Consider the following 17,056-nt stretch of genomic DNA (forward strand, 5'->3'; position numbering starts at 1 on the left):
AAAGGCGATAGCTGTTAGGGCATCTGTCACCTGTGGGAATTTGACTATAACCACTTTTCTTTCCTTTTCCTCCAATGTTTTTCTAAGCAGATTTAAAACAAAACACAGAGAGTAAATAGAAATTGCTTCCCCTCAAGGATCAGGACCTGGGATAAGAGTTTCATAAGCAGGATTTATTGGTGGTGTGTTATTTTCTAGAGAACACAGTTTAAATGTGTCTGTTCTGTAGCAGCCTACCCACCTCTGTTTTCAGAAACCTTCCTGGGGTGGCAGGGGTGGGGCTGTGTGTACTGAGTCTTCCAAGTCTCTCTGAACAGCTGACTTGAGATTGAGCTGATGTAGTCCTTTCAGTCTGATGCTTGTATTATTCTATTAATTAGTTGGAAAGTTATCCATAAAATGTGGGTCAAATGCAGAACAAGAGGAACTGCCAATAAAATAGCCTTCTAAATGACCCAAATAAAAGCACATTTTCTGTTTTATGGTACAACTGATCTGATCTCACAGATTCTCCATGCATGTGCTTTTATTTTGCCCTTTGCGTATTGATCAGTTTTTCACAGCATCATAGTAAAAAAGGAATACTTTAAAAATATCAGGGTAGAGATGATCAGATGTGGAATTGTTATTTCATAGAGACCAAACTAATTTCCTAGACTATTAGAAAATTTATTTGTTGACAAATCAGGCTCTTACAAGGTTCTTACAAGCATGATTTCTAAAATTTATTATATAAACCCCCAAAGCTCCCTTCAAACAATAAAACGAAAAGAACAAAAATCAGTTTTAAGTACCTTAAGGAATGACATAAGGTGTTTTCTCTTAATTTGTTCTTTATTTAGGATTTAAAAAAATATTAAGTATATTGGAATTCATATTAATATTCCCTTTTTCTTTCTTTCTTGAGCAGGTTGTCAAGTTATTAAGCAACAAAAGATCACAAGCTGTTGGAATCTTAATGTCTAGTCTTCATCTAGATATGAAAGACATACAACATGGTAAGTGTAAAAAATAAAAATCCTACTATTGAATATTAAAATTTGGATATGATGGATTGGTTGGAAGGATATGATGTTTCTTTGGAAGTTCAAGATCAAGGTGGCGTCATGGTTGGGTTCTATGAGAACACTCTTCTGGGTGCAGATTGCCAGTTTCTCCTTATATTCTAATGTGGCAGAAAGAGTCTGAGAGAGCTCTTATCGGTCTCTTGTATAAGATCATGAATTCCATTCATGAGGACTCTAGTCTCAAAATCTAATTACCTCCTCAAATCCCTACCTCACATTGGGGGTTAGGATTTCAACATATAAATTATGGTGAACACAAATGTTCAGTCCATTCCAGATATGTTTAGTCTGTTATTAATAAATATTTTTACATCATAGAAGTATAGTTCCACTGTTCTCTGTAAGTAGTTGGACCATATCTGAAGTGTTTATTTCTGGATGCCATGCTCAAAGAGTTATTGATAAATACAAGTGTGAATCAGATACTGGGGTATCTCTAGCCATTAAAAATACTTGGAGAAGGGGCTGAGGTTGTGGCTTAGTGGTAAAGCATTTGCCTAGCATGTGTGAGGCACTGGGTTTGATTCTCAGCACTGCATATACATGGATAAAATACAGGTCTGTTGACAACTAAAAAAACATTTTGAAAAATACTTGGAGAAGATAATCTATAGGAAAGAAAAGTTGGTTGAATCTTAGTCATGTTTTGGATGAGCTAATATAAAGAAGAGGAAGTAAACCTTAAAGTATCTACCAGACCAACTTTAACCAATGAGAGAGTAACAGGGAAGCATGTTTTAATTGTTTTTCCAGGAATGTTCTTATAGTTATATTATGATTATGTCTAATATTAAACTAGATATTCATGTTTAGTGATAAATTAAGAGCAGAAGTTTTCATGAGGCCAAATGACCATTTGTCTCAAATGTCTTTAAAGTGTTGGAGGGGAGATGGGGTGTGTTCTCTTAGTCCTCCAGTTTGAAGATACTGTAAGATGCTGAAACACTAAAGCAATGTCCTTATGTACAAGTTTTTAGAGTGGACAACTGGCCCCTCTTCTTCCAGTATTTTGGGACAACCATAGTGTAAACTTTTCTACTTTAGAAGGATTGAATTATTTTTATCTAATACATACATATATGTGTAATTGCACTTATACATATATGTATATACATGTGTATATACACATATATACCTATATGCATATATACATGCAAACACATATATACATATGTATGTATATGTTATGTATGTATATAAATTATTTTTGGTAATACTAGAGATTGAATTCAGGGCCTCACACATGCTAGGCAAGTGCTCTACTACTGAGCTACACCCCAGCACTTTTTTTTGTTTCTTATTTTGAGACAGGATCTCACTAAATTGCTCGGACTGGCCTTGAACTTGCAATCTTTCTGCCTCAGCCTCCTGAGCATCTGGGATTACAGGAATGTGTTATCATGTCTGGCTTAATTTATATTTTTAATGGCTTATAAAATATTTTCTACATTAGAATATAGTATCCCAAGTAGCTGAGATTATAGGCATGTACCAGTGTGCCTGGCTTTTAGTGTTAATATTTAAAACTTGAACAATTGACAGAAATTCCTACTATCACATTTATGCTGAGAGATATTGCCCAAAGGTATATAGAGGAATTAAATTTATGTTCTGAATGTCTCGTAAGCTGCTCCAGAGCCTAGAATAGATTAAGCAGATTGAATTATCCAGTGGAATGCCAGTTTACCTATTAAAGAAATATGGTTTTAAGTATAACACAGACTTTATAAATCATGAAAACATTTAACTAGCTTTCTGGCTTACCCACTATGAATGTGGATTCTATTTGTTAGGCCTAAAATATTGTGTGGGATAATTCATAAATAGCACAAGTGTGGTATGCCCTGTCAATTGATGAGTAACTCTTAATCACAATTTAAGTTTCTATTAAATTGTTTTGATGGTAAGGAAACTTCCTCAAGCTGAACCATTTGGGGTAATAGTCATAGAGGAGAACGCCAAGGCTGGCGCCAAGAAGTACTCGGTGTTTCTAAAGCTGGCAGATGTAGTCCAGTTAAGTCATAGAATGAAATCTGAAAATAATGATATGGTCCTTTCCTTCAGTCAAATATTCAGCTCGGGTTGAGTTAATAATGAGAACCTTATGAACAAAGGAGTCCGCCTGACATCTGTGTCTGTGGTACAGCCAGCAAGAGTTCATTGAAAATTTGCTGGCTTAACATGCAACGCTAACAATAACATGGCATGAACGACAGTAGTTGAAGGGTCACACAGAATTATGCATAAACTTTTTCCTATTAGGATGTAAAGTGATTGCTTGAGTCCCATCAAAACCCTACAAACCCATTTTCTACCACCTAGGCAACTTGAGAGTCTGAAGAAACTAGTAGTCAGTGCCTTTTGGTGGATCAAGTCCTCCACCTTCAGCCTCGGTGTACTGTCTGGGGCCATGATTTCCATGTGGGAATCACTGGTGGTCTCTGGAATAAGCTTTGCATCTCTCGAGATATGCCTCTACTGAGAAATCCACAGAAGCTTAAACATCATTGATTTGGGATGTAGAAGCAGCCACAGAATTTATCCAGTCTTCCATTGTTATTTTATAGAAGAGCAAACTAAGATCTGCTAGTGGTCCCGTTGCTTTCTCAAGGTCATGTGACTCTTTAATGGAATAGACTGAACTTTCACCAGGTGCTCCACATCAGTGGGGGCTGTTCTTTCCCATTAGATGTGCTGATTCTTCAGTGTTGTGCTTTTCCTACAACCAGCATTAGTATGTCTACATACCACATAATATTATTCTAATAAATTTTTCTAAACCATCAGAGTGGATTTTTCCAGAGGTGACATTTTACCCTTCCCGTCTAAAAATTGTCATAACCCACAGGTCATTGTAGAAGTTGCCAGATAAATTCACTGCTACATTCCAGCAGCTTGGACTTTCACTGTAACTTTTACACACACACAATTAATTATTTGCGGCCACTCTACTTTATTTATTTGCTGGCACTATTTTTCCCCCTTCTCTCCTTCCCTGTCAAAATGCTAGGGAAACCTAAAGTTGAATTTCCTTTGTAATGTTTCTATTTTAAAGTGTCCTGTAAGAGTGAGGAGTGGGTAATTTTGGAGTCTAAGTGTCAAAGATCTAAACATACATGCACCACATCTTACTCAGTTGAACGCAGGTTATTCTCACAACAACAGTTGCACAATTCTCAGCATCACATAAGGTCAAAAGGCAGAACAGGAAAGAAGGAATTGGACTCTTAACCAGGTCTACCTATCAGTGCAGTAAATATCAATAAGGGAGCTGTATGCGAGTGTGTGTGTGTGTGTGTGTGTGTGTGTGTGTGTGTGTGTGTGAGATATGTGTTTAAAAGTTAAGAGTGAAGGCCTAAGCTGCTGGAATGCACAGTGAATCTATACTACAACTTCTAAACTGATCTGTAGATTTAACTATTTGTTAGGGTGGGTGAAACTGTAGCATGCCACCTCTGAAAAATTTCATTTTGATTGTGTGAATAAATTAAAAGTCTAGGATGAAGGTATGTTCCACAAGGAATTTCCCTTTTTTGGATGCTAGGACCTGTGGACCCTTTAGGTTTAAGCTTACTTTAAATCAAGTTTGAGGGTCATTTTAGGTGTTAAATGCACACCCCTGTGTGGGTTGGTCTCCCTGAGTCTTCAGACTTTGAGTACCAGTTTATTGTGGTCAAGGTCTAGAATCTGAACTTTGGGTGGGTTTTGAGCTTTGCTATTTGGTCCCTGGTTCCATGAAGCTATCAACAGAAAGTTCAGGTATGTTGGGATAGGTGAAAGTGTCAACAGAAAAAGCAGTTTGTGAGCTGGCTCACTTCTCCAGGTTCATTCATCCCTTTCAATAGCCTGGCAATTCCTTACTATCTTGTCACGTCTTTGATGCCTTTATGATACTTTACCAATATTTATTTATTACAAATATATTTTATATTATGTTACAAATAAATCTTATCTAGCATTTTAAATTGTACCTTGTGGGAGGATCGGATCGATTCAAACAATATAGCCTGTAATTTCCATAAATTGGTTTTTGGAATCTATCCTACAGCTCCATAATGGTAGTTTAGTTTTGTGAAAATAGATTGAATTTTTTTGTACAACACTCAGTCCATATTTCACAGGTCTTAGGTTCATTTTGGTAGATAAGAGTAGCTGCAGAAAAATTTCAAACTTCATGAAGTTAGCCCCCTGCCTCAATGTCACTATTAAGTAGAGTATTCATGTAGTTTATCATTCAAAATGGGATACTTTTGAGAGAGGGAAAGCTGCCTTTAATAACATTTCCTGGATAACGAGTATAATGAAATTTTGCTGGTACATCAGTATTACTGTCACCCTGGTATTAGATCTGAAGCAAGTTTCAGATCTAATTCTCCCTGTAATTCCAATATTTATGAATCATATTTTTTGGCCAGCAAGAAGAAAAAGTGTCTGAAAAACCTACTTTGTAAACTTGAAGTTGCCTAGCTCTCTGTCCTTGTAAGTACTCTCAACAAAATTTTATATAAAATATTTGCTCTAGACAGATGCTAACACATCATGGAGGTAGGGATCTGTTACCCTTATAATCTGCACCTGGCATCAAGAAATCCAATGTCTGGATCCAATAGTGCTTAGAACTTAAGCCTGACAATCTCCACAAAGATCCATATATTAGTGGAACACAACTATAATCTCAATAACTCAGGAGGCTGAAGCAGGAGCATTGCAAGTTCTAAGCCAGCCTCAGCAACTCAGTGAGGCTCTAAGCAACTTAGTGAGACCCTAGATCAAAATAAAAAGCAAAAGGTGTTAGGGGACGTGGCTCAGTGGTTAAACGCCCCTAGTACCAAAATAAATAAATAATTAAATAATCAAAGTACAAGCCATAGTGTCTACTAGACACTCATACTCTCTAGGGGAAGGGAGTGGAGATGGAACATCTTTAAGAGATTTTAGCTAATCTGAACACCTTGAATGACAAGTTTCACTAATGAACGTCAATTGCAGTCATTGTATGATAATTTTAAAAGCATCTATTATTGATTTTGATAGGAATAACTGGGCAGCATGCATGAGCTACCTCTGGAGTGTGGTCTTTTTACCTAGTACTAGGCAACCATCCCTGAGGTACAAGCATTATTTTGTTTATACACACACACACACACAAGTATATATTAAGACAGTGACTATCCTTAGAGTTGGAACTTTAGCAGGCTCATACATTTGCATTAATTCTGCAAATATTTTTATTGTACATTATAGATATTATAACAAGTAATACCTAATATTTATGCAACAATAGCACACAAAAATAAGTTTCACTATTCTACAGGAATGGCAAGCTCAGGGTACTGATGACCCTAGATCCTTCCTGCACTTCATTCATGTCTGCCTTGTTTGAAGCTAACTGAAATTGTGGACATGTAGGCAATGGATGCTCAGTTGTATCCTTTTTGAAATTTCTATCTTGTTTAAACATGATTTAATTAAATCATGTGTCCTGAAATTAAATGATAATGATGTAAACTACCAAGCATTCCATCAGAATTGTCAATTATGCAGTCAATACAATCATGGTTATTTTTTTTTCTTTGTTCTCTAAGACTGATGATTGCTATTTCAAATACTTCTTATTTTTTTATGTGTATATATATTTTGTGTGTGTGAATATATATATTTATATATACACACACATATTTATTAAGAAGCATACCTTATAAGACCACTACATATTCTCATGGATTTATATCAGAAATCTAGTGAAATCTCAGTCTATTAATTGAAGTTCTTCTTTGGACCCTGCATCATGTTGCTATTACTTTGTTGATCTTGATCTCCTTCAAAGGTACTCAAAATGGTATAGCTTTATCCTGATAACTGTCTAGGAAAGAATTATCTAATATAACAGGTATACACATACATACGCATGTGTATGCATACATACATTTGTTGTAGCTTTTATTTTACTGCTGTGACTAAAGACCTGGCAAGAACAATTGTGAGGAGGAAAAGTTGATTTAGGGGCTCATAATTTCAGAGGTCTCACAGTTCAGAGGTCTCAGTCCACAGACAGCCAGCATTTCTCGGCGCTCAAGGTGAGGCAGAACCTCATGGTTGAAGAGTGTGGCAGAGGGAAGCAGTTCATAATGATCAGAAAGCAGAGAGAGACTCCACTTGCCAGATACAAAATATATACCCCAATGGCACGCCCCCCCCAGTGTCCACCCCCTCCAGCCACACCCTACCCACCTTCAGTTTCTACTCTGTGAATTCCATCAGGGGGATTAGTGCACTGATTGGGTTAAGGCTATCATAACCAATCATTTCTCCTCTAAACCTTTTGCATTGTCTCACACATGAGCTTTCGGGGGAGACCTCACATCCAAACCATAACTTTGTGTGTACACACACACACACACACACACACACACACATACATATATCTAGAGAGAGAACATTCATAATCATATCTTTTTTTTTTTTAGTATGTAAAGAGTTGAAGTTAACTAACTGTTGGTTTGAATTTTACTTTTCTTTCTCTTACCCTTCCCTCTAATACTATTACTGGTAGTTGTGTAAAATGACCCATAGGAGGAGAGTTAATCTCCCATTTTACAGTGGAAGAGTGAGCCTTATATATTAAGCCTGCCTGAGGGATTTACCCTCATAGGGCCAAAATGAGTATCCAGCTCCTTTGACTCCTAGTTCAGTGCTCTCTGCTCTGGGCAGTGTGTTAGCTTGTAGAACGAGAATATGTGTTACCCAATAGAATGAGAGAGTGCACAAACAAAACTGGCAAAGGATATAATAGTTTAGTCACTATAATTTCACATTTCAGTTATTAAAACATTGGAAAATATAAATTTGGCAAATTTCATTAATTGCTTTGAGTTATCTTAGATAAATCCCCCAGTTTATTTATAGACTGTTCTGTAGAGAAATAAAGTTATGAATTGTTTTTTCGTCTGTGAATTAAATGCAGAAAAACACTTTCAAGAAAATTCTAAATGGAGTTTCTTGTAATTGATTGAACCAAGCAAAGATAACTGAAATACAGAAAAACAGTCTCCTGCATATGGATTTCCAATTTTCCCAGCACTCAATTCAAAATGGATCAAGGATCTAGGAATTAGGCCCAAGAACCTTCACCAAATAGAAGAAAATGTAGGCCTGAATCTCCATCATATTGGCTTAGGGCAACACTTCCTCAACATGACTCCCAAAGCACAAGAAATAAAAGCAGGAATCAATAATTGGGATAGATTCAAACTAAAAAGCATTTTCTCAGCAAAGGAAACAATCAACAATGTGAAGAGAGAGCCTACAGAGTGGGAGAAAATCTTTACCACATGCCCTTCAGATAGAGCACTAATCTCCAGAATCTATAAAGAACTCAAAAACTTTACACCAAGAATTAAAATAACCCAATCAATAAATGGGCTAAGGAAATGAGCAGAAACTTCACAGAAGATCTATAAGCAAACAACAGATACATGAAAAAGCATTCAAAATCCCTAGTAATAAGAGAAATGCAAATCAAAACTACCCTAAGATTTCATCTCACCCCAATTAGAATGTCCATAATCAAGAATACAAGCAACAATAGGTGTTGGCATGGATGTGGGAGTTAAGGTGCACTCATACAATTGCTGGTGGGGTTGCAAATTGGTGCAGCTACTCTGCAAAGCAGTATGGAGATTCCTCAGAAAACTTGGAATGGAACCACAATTTGACCCTCCTATCCCCCTCCCAAAGGACTTGAAATCAGCATGCTACAGTGACGCAGCCACATCACTGTTTATAGCAGCTCAGTTCACAATAGGTAGATTGTGGAACCAACCTAGATGCCTTTCAGTAGATGAATGAATAAAGAAACTGTGGTATCTATACACAATGGAATATTATTCAGCCATAAAGAAAAATACAATTATGGCATTTGCAGGTAAATGGATGGAGTTGGAGAATATCATGCTAAGTGAAATAAGCCAATCCCCCAAAAAACAAAGACTGAATGATTTCTCTGTTAAGTCGATAATGGTACATAATGGGGGGGTGGGAGGGAGGTAAGAGTGGAGGAAGGATGATTGTATAGAGGAAAATGAGTGGTGGGGAGGGGTGGAGTGAAGGAAAAATAATAGAATAAGACAAACATCATTATCCTATGTTGCATGTATGATTACACAAATGGTGTGACTCTACTTCGTGTACAACTAGAGAAATGAAAATTGTACCTCATTTGTGTACAATGAATCCAAATTAAAAAAAAAAAGACAGTCTGAACTAAACTTATCAATGAATGAAGCAAATTGTGAGTACTTGTGAAGTGAGCATGATGCATGAATATGAATTGTACTGTCTCATCTCTAGATAGGTTATCAATTGCTCTGAAAGAATATAGGAAATATTCTGGATGCTGGCTTTCAGTTCTTTATTACCCTCTCACTATGTTCTTTTTTCCTGGGTCACTCTAGCACCACTTCTTCTCTGGGTTTTCTCTCACTTTTTAAGTTGGTGTCACAATACTTAACAGGTTCTGGGACCAAACTGCTTGGATTTTGTTACCCACTGAACGTTTGTGCCAAATTCATATGTTGAAGCCCAACTCCCAATAAGGTGGTCTTTGGAAGTAATTAGGCTTACATGAGTTCATGAAGTAGGACCCCATGATGAGATTAATGCTCTTTTAAGAAGTATCAAAGACCATAGCTCTTTATCTCTCTTTTCTACTGCCATGTGAGGAAGTGAGAAGGAAGTCATATACAAAGGCAGAAGGGAGCCCTCACTGGGAACTAAATTGGCCAGCACCTTGATGGACTTACAGCCTTCAGAACTCTGAGAACATTCCTGTTGTGTAAGCACCCAGCCTATGGTATTTAGCTATGGCAACTCAAATGGACTGAGACAGATTTGGTCCAGCTGGGCCACTGACTGTCTAGCTTGCAAACCTGAACAAGTTCATGTTTCTATTCTTTAGTTTCCTCTTTAATATGAAGAGATGTTAAATGAGTTCTTACAAGTAAAACATACTACACCCCTGTGTTAAGCCCTCAATAAAAGTTAGTTGTCTTCTCCTTTCTACATTTCTTAGAAAATGAGCTGACTCCAGCCTTTTGTTGCATTTCAAACTTAGATCCTGGTCATCCAATGAGAGAGAGAACTAAGAGATTTTATTCTTCCTTGATTACTCTGAATAGGTCATATAAGATCATCTGCCATGAGAAAGGAGGAGGAGTAGAATGCAAAAGCTGACCTTTCCAATGGAGTTTGGGAGTAAGATAAGAAGGGGAAAATGGGAGTTTCTGTTCAAGGGGAACATATCTTGAGTTCTGCAGTTTAGGTTTTCAGTGTTACTGAAATACCAAGTTTAGTACTAAACTGCACCCTTCTCTGTTTTCTGAATGAAGATAAATATGAGAATTATTTATATTAGCAACTCTTAGAAGTTGAGCATGGCTGTATCTTTGGACTGCATTTTATCTATGGAGAGCAAATTGTTTTGAAAACTTGAAAAGCTGAGGACTCCTATACTTGTGTGGTTCCTTAAACATTGTCTCTGTGCTGTGTGAGTCATCTGTACTCCACGTGCATAGCTCCTGGCTCTGGGTGGCACAGGAAGGGAGCAGTGTAATGGAGTTTGGCTTTGCTGGGAAATGAATCGTGGTATGGGACATGAGTACAATCTAAGCAGAGGCTTCTGTTCCCTCCTTTGACATTTTATATTTCTTGATAGTTAAACTAGTTTCTAGCTATGAGTATGGAGTATTCTTCTTTAAAAATGTTAAAATAGCCTTTCTAAATCCTAGGAAAGTTGAAAGATTATTTTATGGTGACTTTTCACATGTACTTGGAAACCTACACATCTAGCAGGGCTGCCACGGAAAAACGTTTTTCATGTGAATTTTTTACCAGACAAGTAGTAGATTACAAACTCCAGGTCTTTGCCTAAGAGTTTCTGGTTTCATTCTTGGAGACGCAAGCTTTTTTATTTGCCTATTAATTACCATAAGAAAGTTTATCCATAATCATTTGTTTATTTTTGTAATATTCTCAAAAATTGGGTTCAGTGTGGGCAATGTTGTTTTTTCCCAGTAGATTTTCCAGTGTCTGGTTTCTTTATGAAACTGAAGTTTACAAGGCTCACTTAGAAATTACTTCATGGCAATCCCCCCCACCCCCAGTTTTAACCTTTATTTTAAGTGTTTTCCTCACATGGGATATAGAATTTTAAGACCTGTTTATTATATTTATCGAGACATTAAAAATGTAGTAAATGCTGTTGGAAGATTGGGTGAATGGTTTTCATTGAAATGTAAAGTCACTTAGAATTAGAAATTTGAGAAGAAAGTTGGCTGCAGTGAGCCCATGTAACTTTTTCATCAATTGTAGCCTTGTAGTGGAGAAAAGTACACGTGAGATAGTATGTTTTCATTAAAACCTACTTTCAGAAATTTAATATCAGAATATGCTTTAATTTAAATGAAAAGTTCATTACCTAGAGTTTTTTTTTTAATAAAAAGAAAGACCTCATACATCATTATGTCACACATAGATTATTAAATCAAGGAAAAATGAATTATTATAAGCCTTTCATTAAGGGCTCAGCAAAAATCCTTGGGTTGAATGTAGACTATATTTTTATGATGTTGTTCTACAGTTGCACTTTTTGATTATACTTTTATGGGAAGAAGGAGCATAATACTTGGGACTGTTTTGAAGCTGTGAATGTGGTTATTCTCTCCCCTTCATTGCACTTACCATATGAATTATGTATCATGTATTTGTTTGTATGTTTGTTTTCACTGCCCATAGAGCCTCCACTGGAAGGAACTCTGAAAACCTGGAGACAGAGTCCACTGCAGCTTAGAGCATTATAATGCTGCATTTGTTCCTCACAATCACTGGGTGATTGTTGAAAGAATTGCCCTGGACCATGTGGGGCACACGTGGAGGTAGAGCTCAAATCTGAGTGCAGATCCCTTAGTGTGAGCTCAAAATTAAGCACATCAGTTTTTTACCCTGGAAGAGCTGTGTGTTAAGGTGTAGCTTTTGCAAAAATAATCCTCTTGCATGATCCCGGAGTGGGTGGGATTTGGACTGTTGTTTTAGGGGGAGGAGAAGCCCTTTCCATGACTTTGAATTTCAAAACTGGCTTCTTAAAAGTTGTATGCTTTGATAAACACTTCTCCAGCATCCCACTCTCAAGATGCTTGCTGGCTTCCTTCCTTCATTAGATGAAGGGAGGATCCAAGAATGCAAGAGGAAAAAAAGAATTGATTGGCACTTTCTATCTTTGCCTTATTGCGCTACACACCCCTATCCTTAATAAGTTACGTTCTAGAAGTAAAACCACAGATATTCCCCTAAGTTCAGTGTGCTGAAACATCAGATAAAAATCATAAAACAACAAGGTTACTTAATGGCATGTTATCCCTTGTTAGAACTGAAGGAATGACATTTTAAGTTGATGACTGCCGTGCATCTTCCTTTATGGTCAAACATAAATGTAACAGGATATTTATTTTCTTAGTAGCACTTTTCAGTCAAATATCTATGAGTACATTTTAAATTTAAATGAGTTTTAATAAGATTTCTTATTTAAGAAAATAAATTGTCCAGAAAGAGTTAAAATGCAAAACAACCCCACAATTACCAGTTCCCTGAATAAACTTTGTCATTTTTGTGTTTGATTATGAAGGAATCATTTTTTTCCTGTGTGTTCGAGCCACTCAAGAATAATCGCAGTCTCATTTGAGAAAATGGTGGAATTTAGAAAGGCTTCTTTATCATTGTTAGTGAGAGTAAGCAGTTCTTATGAATAAGTTGTAAAGAGAAGTTATGAATTGAGTGGGATGTTAAAACAGATTATCCACTAAGCTCTGTTAATGCTGTTTTTTCAAATTTAACAAAATGCAGTTGCTGATATTAATAGTTAACCCCTGTAGTCATTACTGTTCATGTCTATAACCACTCTATGAGGTAGGTAGGTAATGTTATTAACCCTGACTTGGGGATGAAAAACCAGTCAGAGTAGCAAAAGAACCTCAATCAGCAACCAGTGGGCTGTGATGTAAATGGAGGCAGTCTGGATCTGTCTGTTCTGAACTTCTGCAATACTTCCTGAGGATTCAGTTTTAGTGATTGTATCAGTGACTGAAGCTGGAAAAATGGTGCATGATTATTTTTCCCCTTCATGGTTCTTAATTAGAAAACCAGCCTACTGGTTAGAGTCTGTAGTTGCTATATGTAGCACTCGAGTGTTGTGCTGGAATATGCAGGCACACTTTTGTGATGATTTTTTTTTTTTAAATTCAGTGACCAAACTATTTAGTTTCTTCCCTTACCTCAATGTAAGGAACCTTATTCTTTTAGTAAATATTTTGGTGATTTACATTAAAAAAGATTTTTTTTCCTTAAAACTATGATTATAATCATTCTTTTTGGGGTTTCTTTCAAAGTGAGACAATTATATAGAATTAGATTGAAAAAATATGATTATTATTAATATGAAAGCTATTTTGGCATGAGAAATTTTAGAAATCTGATAGATTTCCTATCAGATTTCTAAAATTTAGAGCAACATATATGCATACATTCAACATGAAATTTAATGCTGTTTCTCTTTTAGAGCATGTGTTAGAAAACAGTGGCAAAAGGGATCCCAGAGTTAGGGTCCTATTTCCAGGGAACTTACTAAGCTCTCTTTTACAAGAGTGTAAATGTTTACCTAAGCAAGAAGGTGAAGTTCGTTATGCCCAATAAAGGACATTTTGCAGTGCTGGTTTACAGAAAACATTCAACAGACAGTGAATGTTTTACATGAAGTACAGTGAGTTGTTTGAAACTCTTTGCTCATCTATACACTATGCTTAAAATAAACACTATCTGGGACTATGCCAGACTTTTTTCTACCTCCTTTATTCCACACCCTAGATTTTGTCACCTGCCAAAGTCAAGTAAATCTTATCTAAACAGTTGAGATAAGCACTGAGTTGTACCCAGTATGGTCAAATCAACAAACCTCTCCAGAAACAGAAATGAAATACAATATCTCTAGATTAAACAGTCTACAATGGCAATCATGTTTGCATTTAAAGATTTTATTCCAAAAGGATTACAGTCTTGGTATCCACTTTTTCCCCCTGCCTAGACAAGAAGGCGACATACTGACTCAAACAAAATGCATTTGTTCTCTAACAATTTAACTTGTACAGCTCTTATAAACTAGGCCCATAGGTGTACAAAGCCTGCTGACTTAATCAGTAACTTATGTCGTTAACCTTGTATAAGCAAGTATGCTTGAGATGCACCAGTGCTGGACTGTGTATCAGATTTATTTTATTTTTTTTTCCAACAGGAAAGTCTTCCTTTATGTAACCTAAGCTCAAAACTTGCAGAATTCTGGCCTTTCATTGTTTGTACCTTACAACAAAACCCTACCATGTTAAATTTTCTGAAAAAGATAATATGGTATAAATGTATGTGACCTTCTAAATTATAGACTATTATAACAATGCAATTTTCTTCCTTGTAAGGACATACAGTATTTTATTGTTTGCTAAGAAGTGTAAACTCTACAAGGGAAAGAACTATGCCTGTCAGATTACCAATGTATCTCCATGGTTGAGAAGGATATCTGGTTCTGATTCACTCTGTGGATATTTGTTCAATGAATGAATGCATGATGTTTTCAGAGATACTGTTTTCTTTGCAGATGAATATAAATATTTTGTGATTATTCATCAGTTGCTGATATTTAAAAGCAGGTTTCTTAAGTGAATTTTTGTTTTACCATAGTGAAGTTGTTTCCTTTTAACTTTATACTATTCAGGGCTGGCAATACAGCTTAGAGGAAGAGCCCTTGCCTCGCATGTGCACGGTCTTGGGTTTAATCCCCTGCACCAAAAACAAAACAAAAACCATTATACTGTTGAATTAGCACAATTTTTATTTATATGTAATAAGGAATGGACACATGTCATTTTATCACTGAAGGAATTATGCACATTTGTGCATTTCTTTTGATGGAGCAATTCCTAGATCTCCAGCTGACTTGAAATAACCCATTTTCCCATTGCTCTTTAAGCGGAGCTTCACGTACTTAGGGTAAGCTTGTACCACAGCTGAAAATTAGCCCAATATGATATAGATGTGTGATTTCTGTGTGCTGCCATTCTTTAATTTTTAAGGTTCAAACGATAATATGAAATGTACATTCTTATTTTGTAATATATATTTTGTTTTTTTAAGACCAAATATTTGAGAGAACTTTTCATTTTTGAGTGCCTCCTAGGGCAAACACCATATTATACATGATAGAGGAATTACTTTTAATCTTTTTAAAAATTTTTTATAGACTGCATTTTGATTCATTGTACACAAATGGGGTACATCATTTCATTTCTATGGTTGTGCACAATGTAGATTCATACCATTTGTGTAATCATACATGTACATAGGATAAGGATGTCTGTCTCATTCCACCATTTTTCATACCCCCCTCCTTCTCATTTCCCTGTACATAATCTAACGTTCCTCCATTCTTCTCTCACCCCCCCCCCACCATCATAATTACCATTAGAGGGAGACAGTAACATTATCATCAGTATACCTGTTTCCCTTATGAATAAACTAAAGCTCAGAAGACCTACTAAGTCTCTTTAATTGATGAACAGTGGGTTAGTCAGAAATCCATGTTTTTAATTCAGAATGGTCTGAATTCCAAAGCTCAAGTTTAAGTCTTAAGTAATTTTGGAGAAAACCACAAGTTTTGTATTATTTTGATAAATTGGAACTTCTCAATAAACACGTTAATGTATAGATTGGGGACTTAAAATGGAAGGGCACTAATAGAATTTAGAAGTTTTAGAGATAGAAGGAATAGAACTGGGTATTTAGCTACAGTACTTGCCTAGCATGTGAGGTCCTAGGTTCAATTCCCAAAATTGAAAAAATAAGATATATATACACACACACACACACACACACACACACACACACACACACAATGGAATGCCACCAGAATAATTTATAATAAAGAAGAATGGTATTGGTATGTTTGCAATTTAATTTAGATGGTATTTAGATAATCCAAAATTACTTGAAATATTATTCAAGTGTTTGTGTGTTTCACATGTAGGTTAAGAATGCCTAGCAACATACCTTTTAGCAAGATTCCCACAGTAAAGGCATGTCTGTTTGTGTGTGCTTAAAGACCCCATGCTTCCAGATGCTCAAGTGTGCTTAGTGGAAAGATGCATAAAGAATGCAAATATAAGCCGGGCCTTGTGTTGCATTCCTGTAATCCCAGCAACTAAGAGGCAGGAGGATCTCGAGTTCAAAGCCAGCCTCAGCAACTTAGCAAGGTCCTAAGCAAATTAGTGAGAACCTTTCTCAAAATTAAATAGAAAAAAGCTTGGGGTGTGGCTCAGTGATTAAGTGCCCCTGGGTTCAATCCCTAGTACCAAAACAAACAAACAAACAAAAAACAAAACAAACCAAAAAAACAAATATAATGTTTCCTTTTATCTTATTATCCCGTGTAAAAGTGTTCACATGAATAAGGTAGCAAGTGTCGTCCGCTAAGAAATGCTAGTTTTCATAAGTTGCTGAATGTGTTTGCTTAACTAAGAAGGCAAAACCAAACAGAAGTTTAAAAATTGCTTGATTACATCTTTGCGTAGTTTTTGTTATGTAATACAGTTTGACAGTTTTCTTAGAGAACTACCCAGGTGTGCAGATTTTCAGGTGGGGTTCAACACATCAGTGTTCCCTTACAAAGGAATGCTGAATGAGATTCTTGGCTCCTTTGTCATCAAGTTACACAGTGCCATGCCCTTACCAGAGGTTTCTGGACTTTATTGAATTTCAGATGAAAATTTAAAGATAATAATTCTAGTTTTTACCAAACCACTATTTTCTTTCCTAAGGCAAATGAGGCTTCTTCCTCTAATAATACTTGTTGTTTGCTCTGTACTTTGCAGTTCCTCTTTTCCTTGTTAGATGTTTAT

General features: G+C 36.2%; 1 protein-coding gene across 1 annotated transcript in view; it reads left to right on the forward strand.

Moving 5' to 3' along the window:
* Fmn2 (formin 2) overlaps window positions 1-17,056 on the forward strand; it is a 275,933-nt gene that overhangs the window by 85,318 nt on the left and 173,559 nt on the right. Inside the window, exon 7 of the mRNA XM_047520535.1 lies at window positions 911-998. Within this exon, the coding sequence (XP_047376491.1) occupies window positions 911-998 (88 nt within the window). The remainder of the gene's footprint in view (window positions 1-910; window positions 999-17,056) is intronic.

This window comes from Sciurus carolinensis, chromosome 12, assembly GCF_902686445.1.
Source record: "Sciurus carolinensis chromosome 12, mSciCar1.2, whole genome shotgun sequence".
NCBI classification, from domain to species: domain Eukaryota; kingdom Metazoa; phylum Chordata; class Mammalia; order Rodentia; family Sciuridae; genus Sciurus; species Sciurus carolinensis.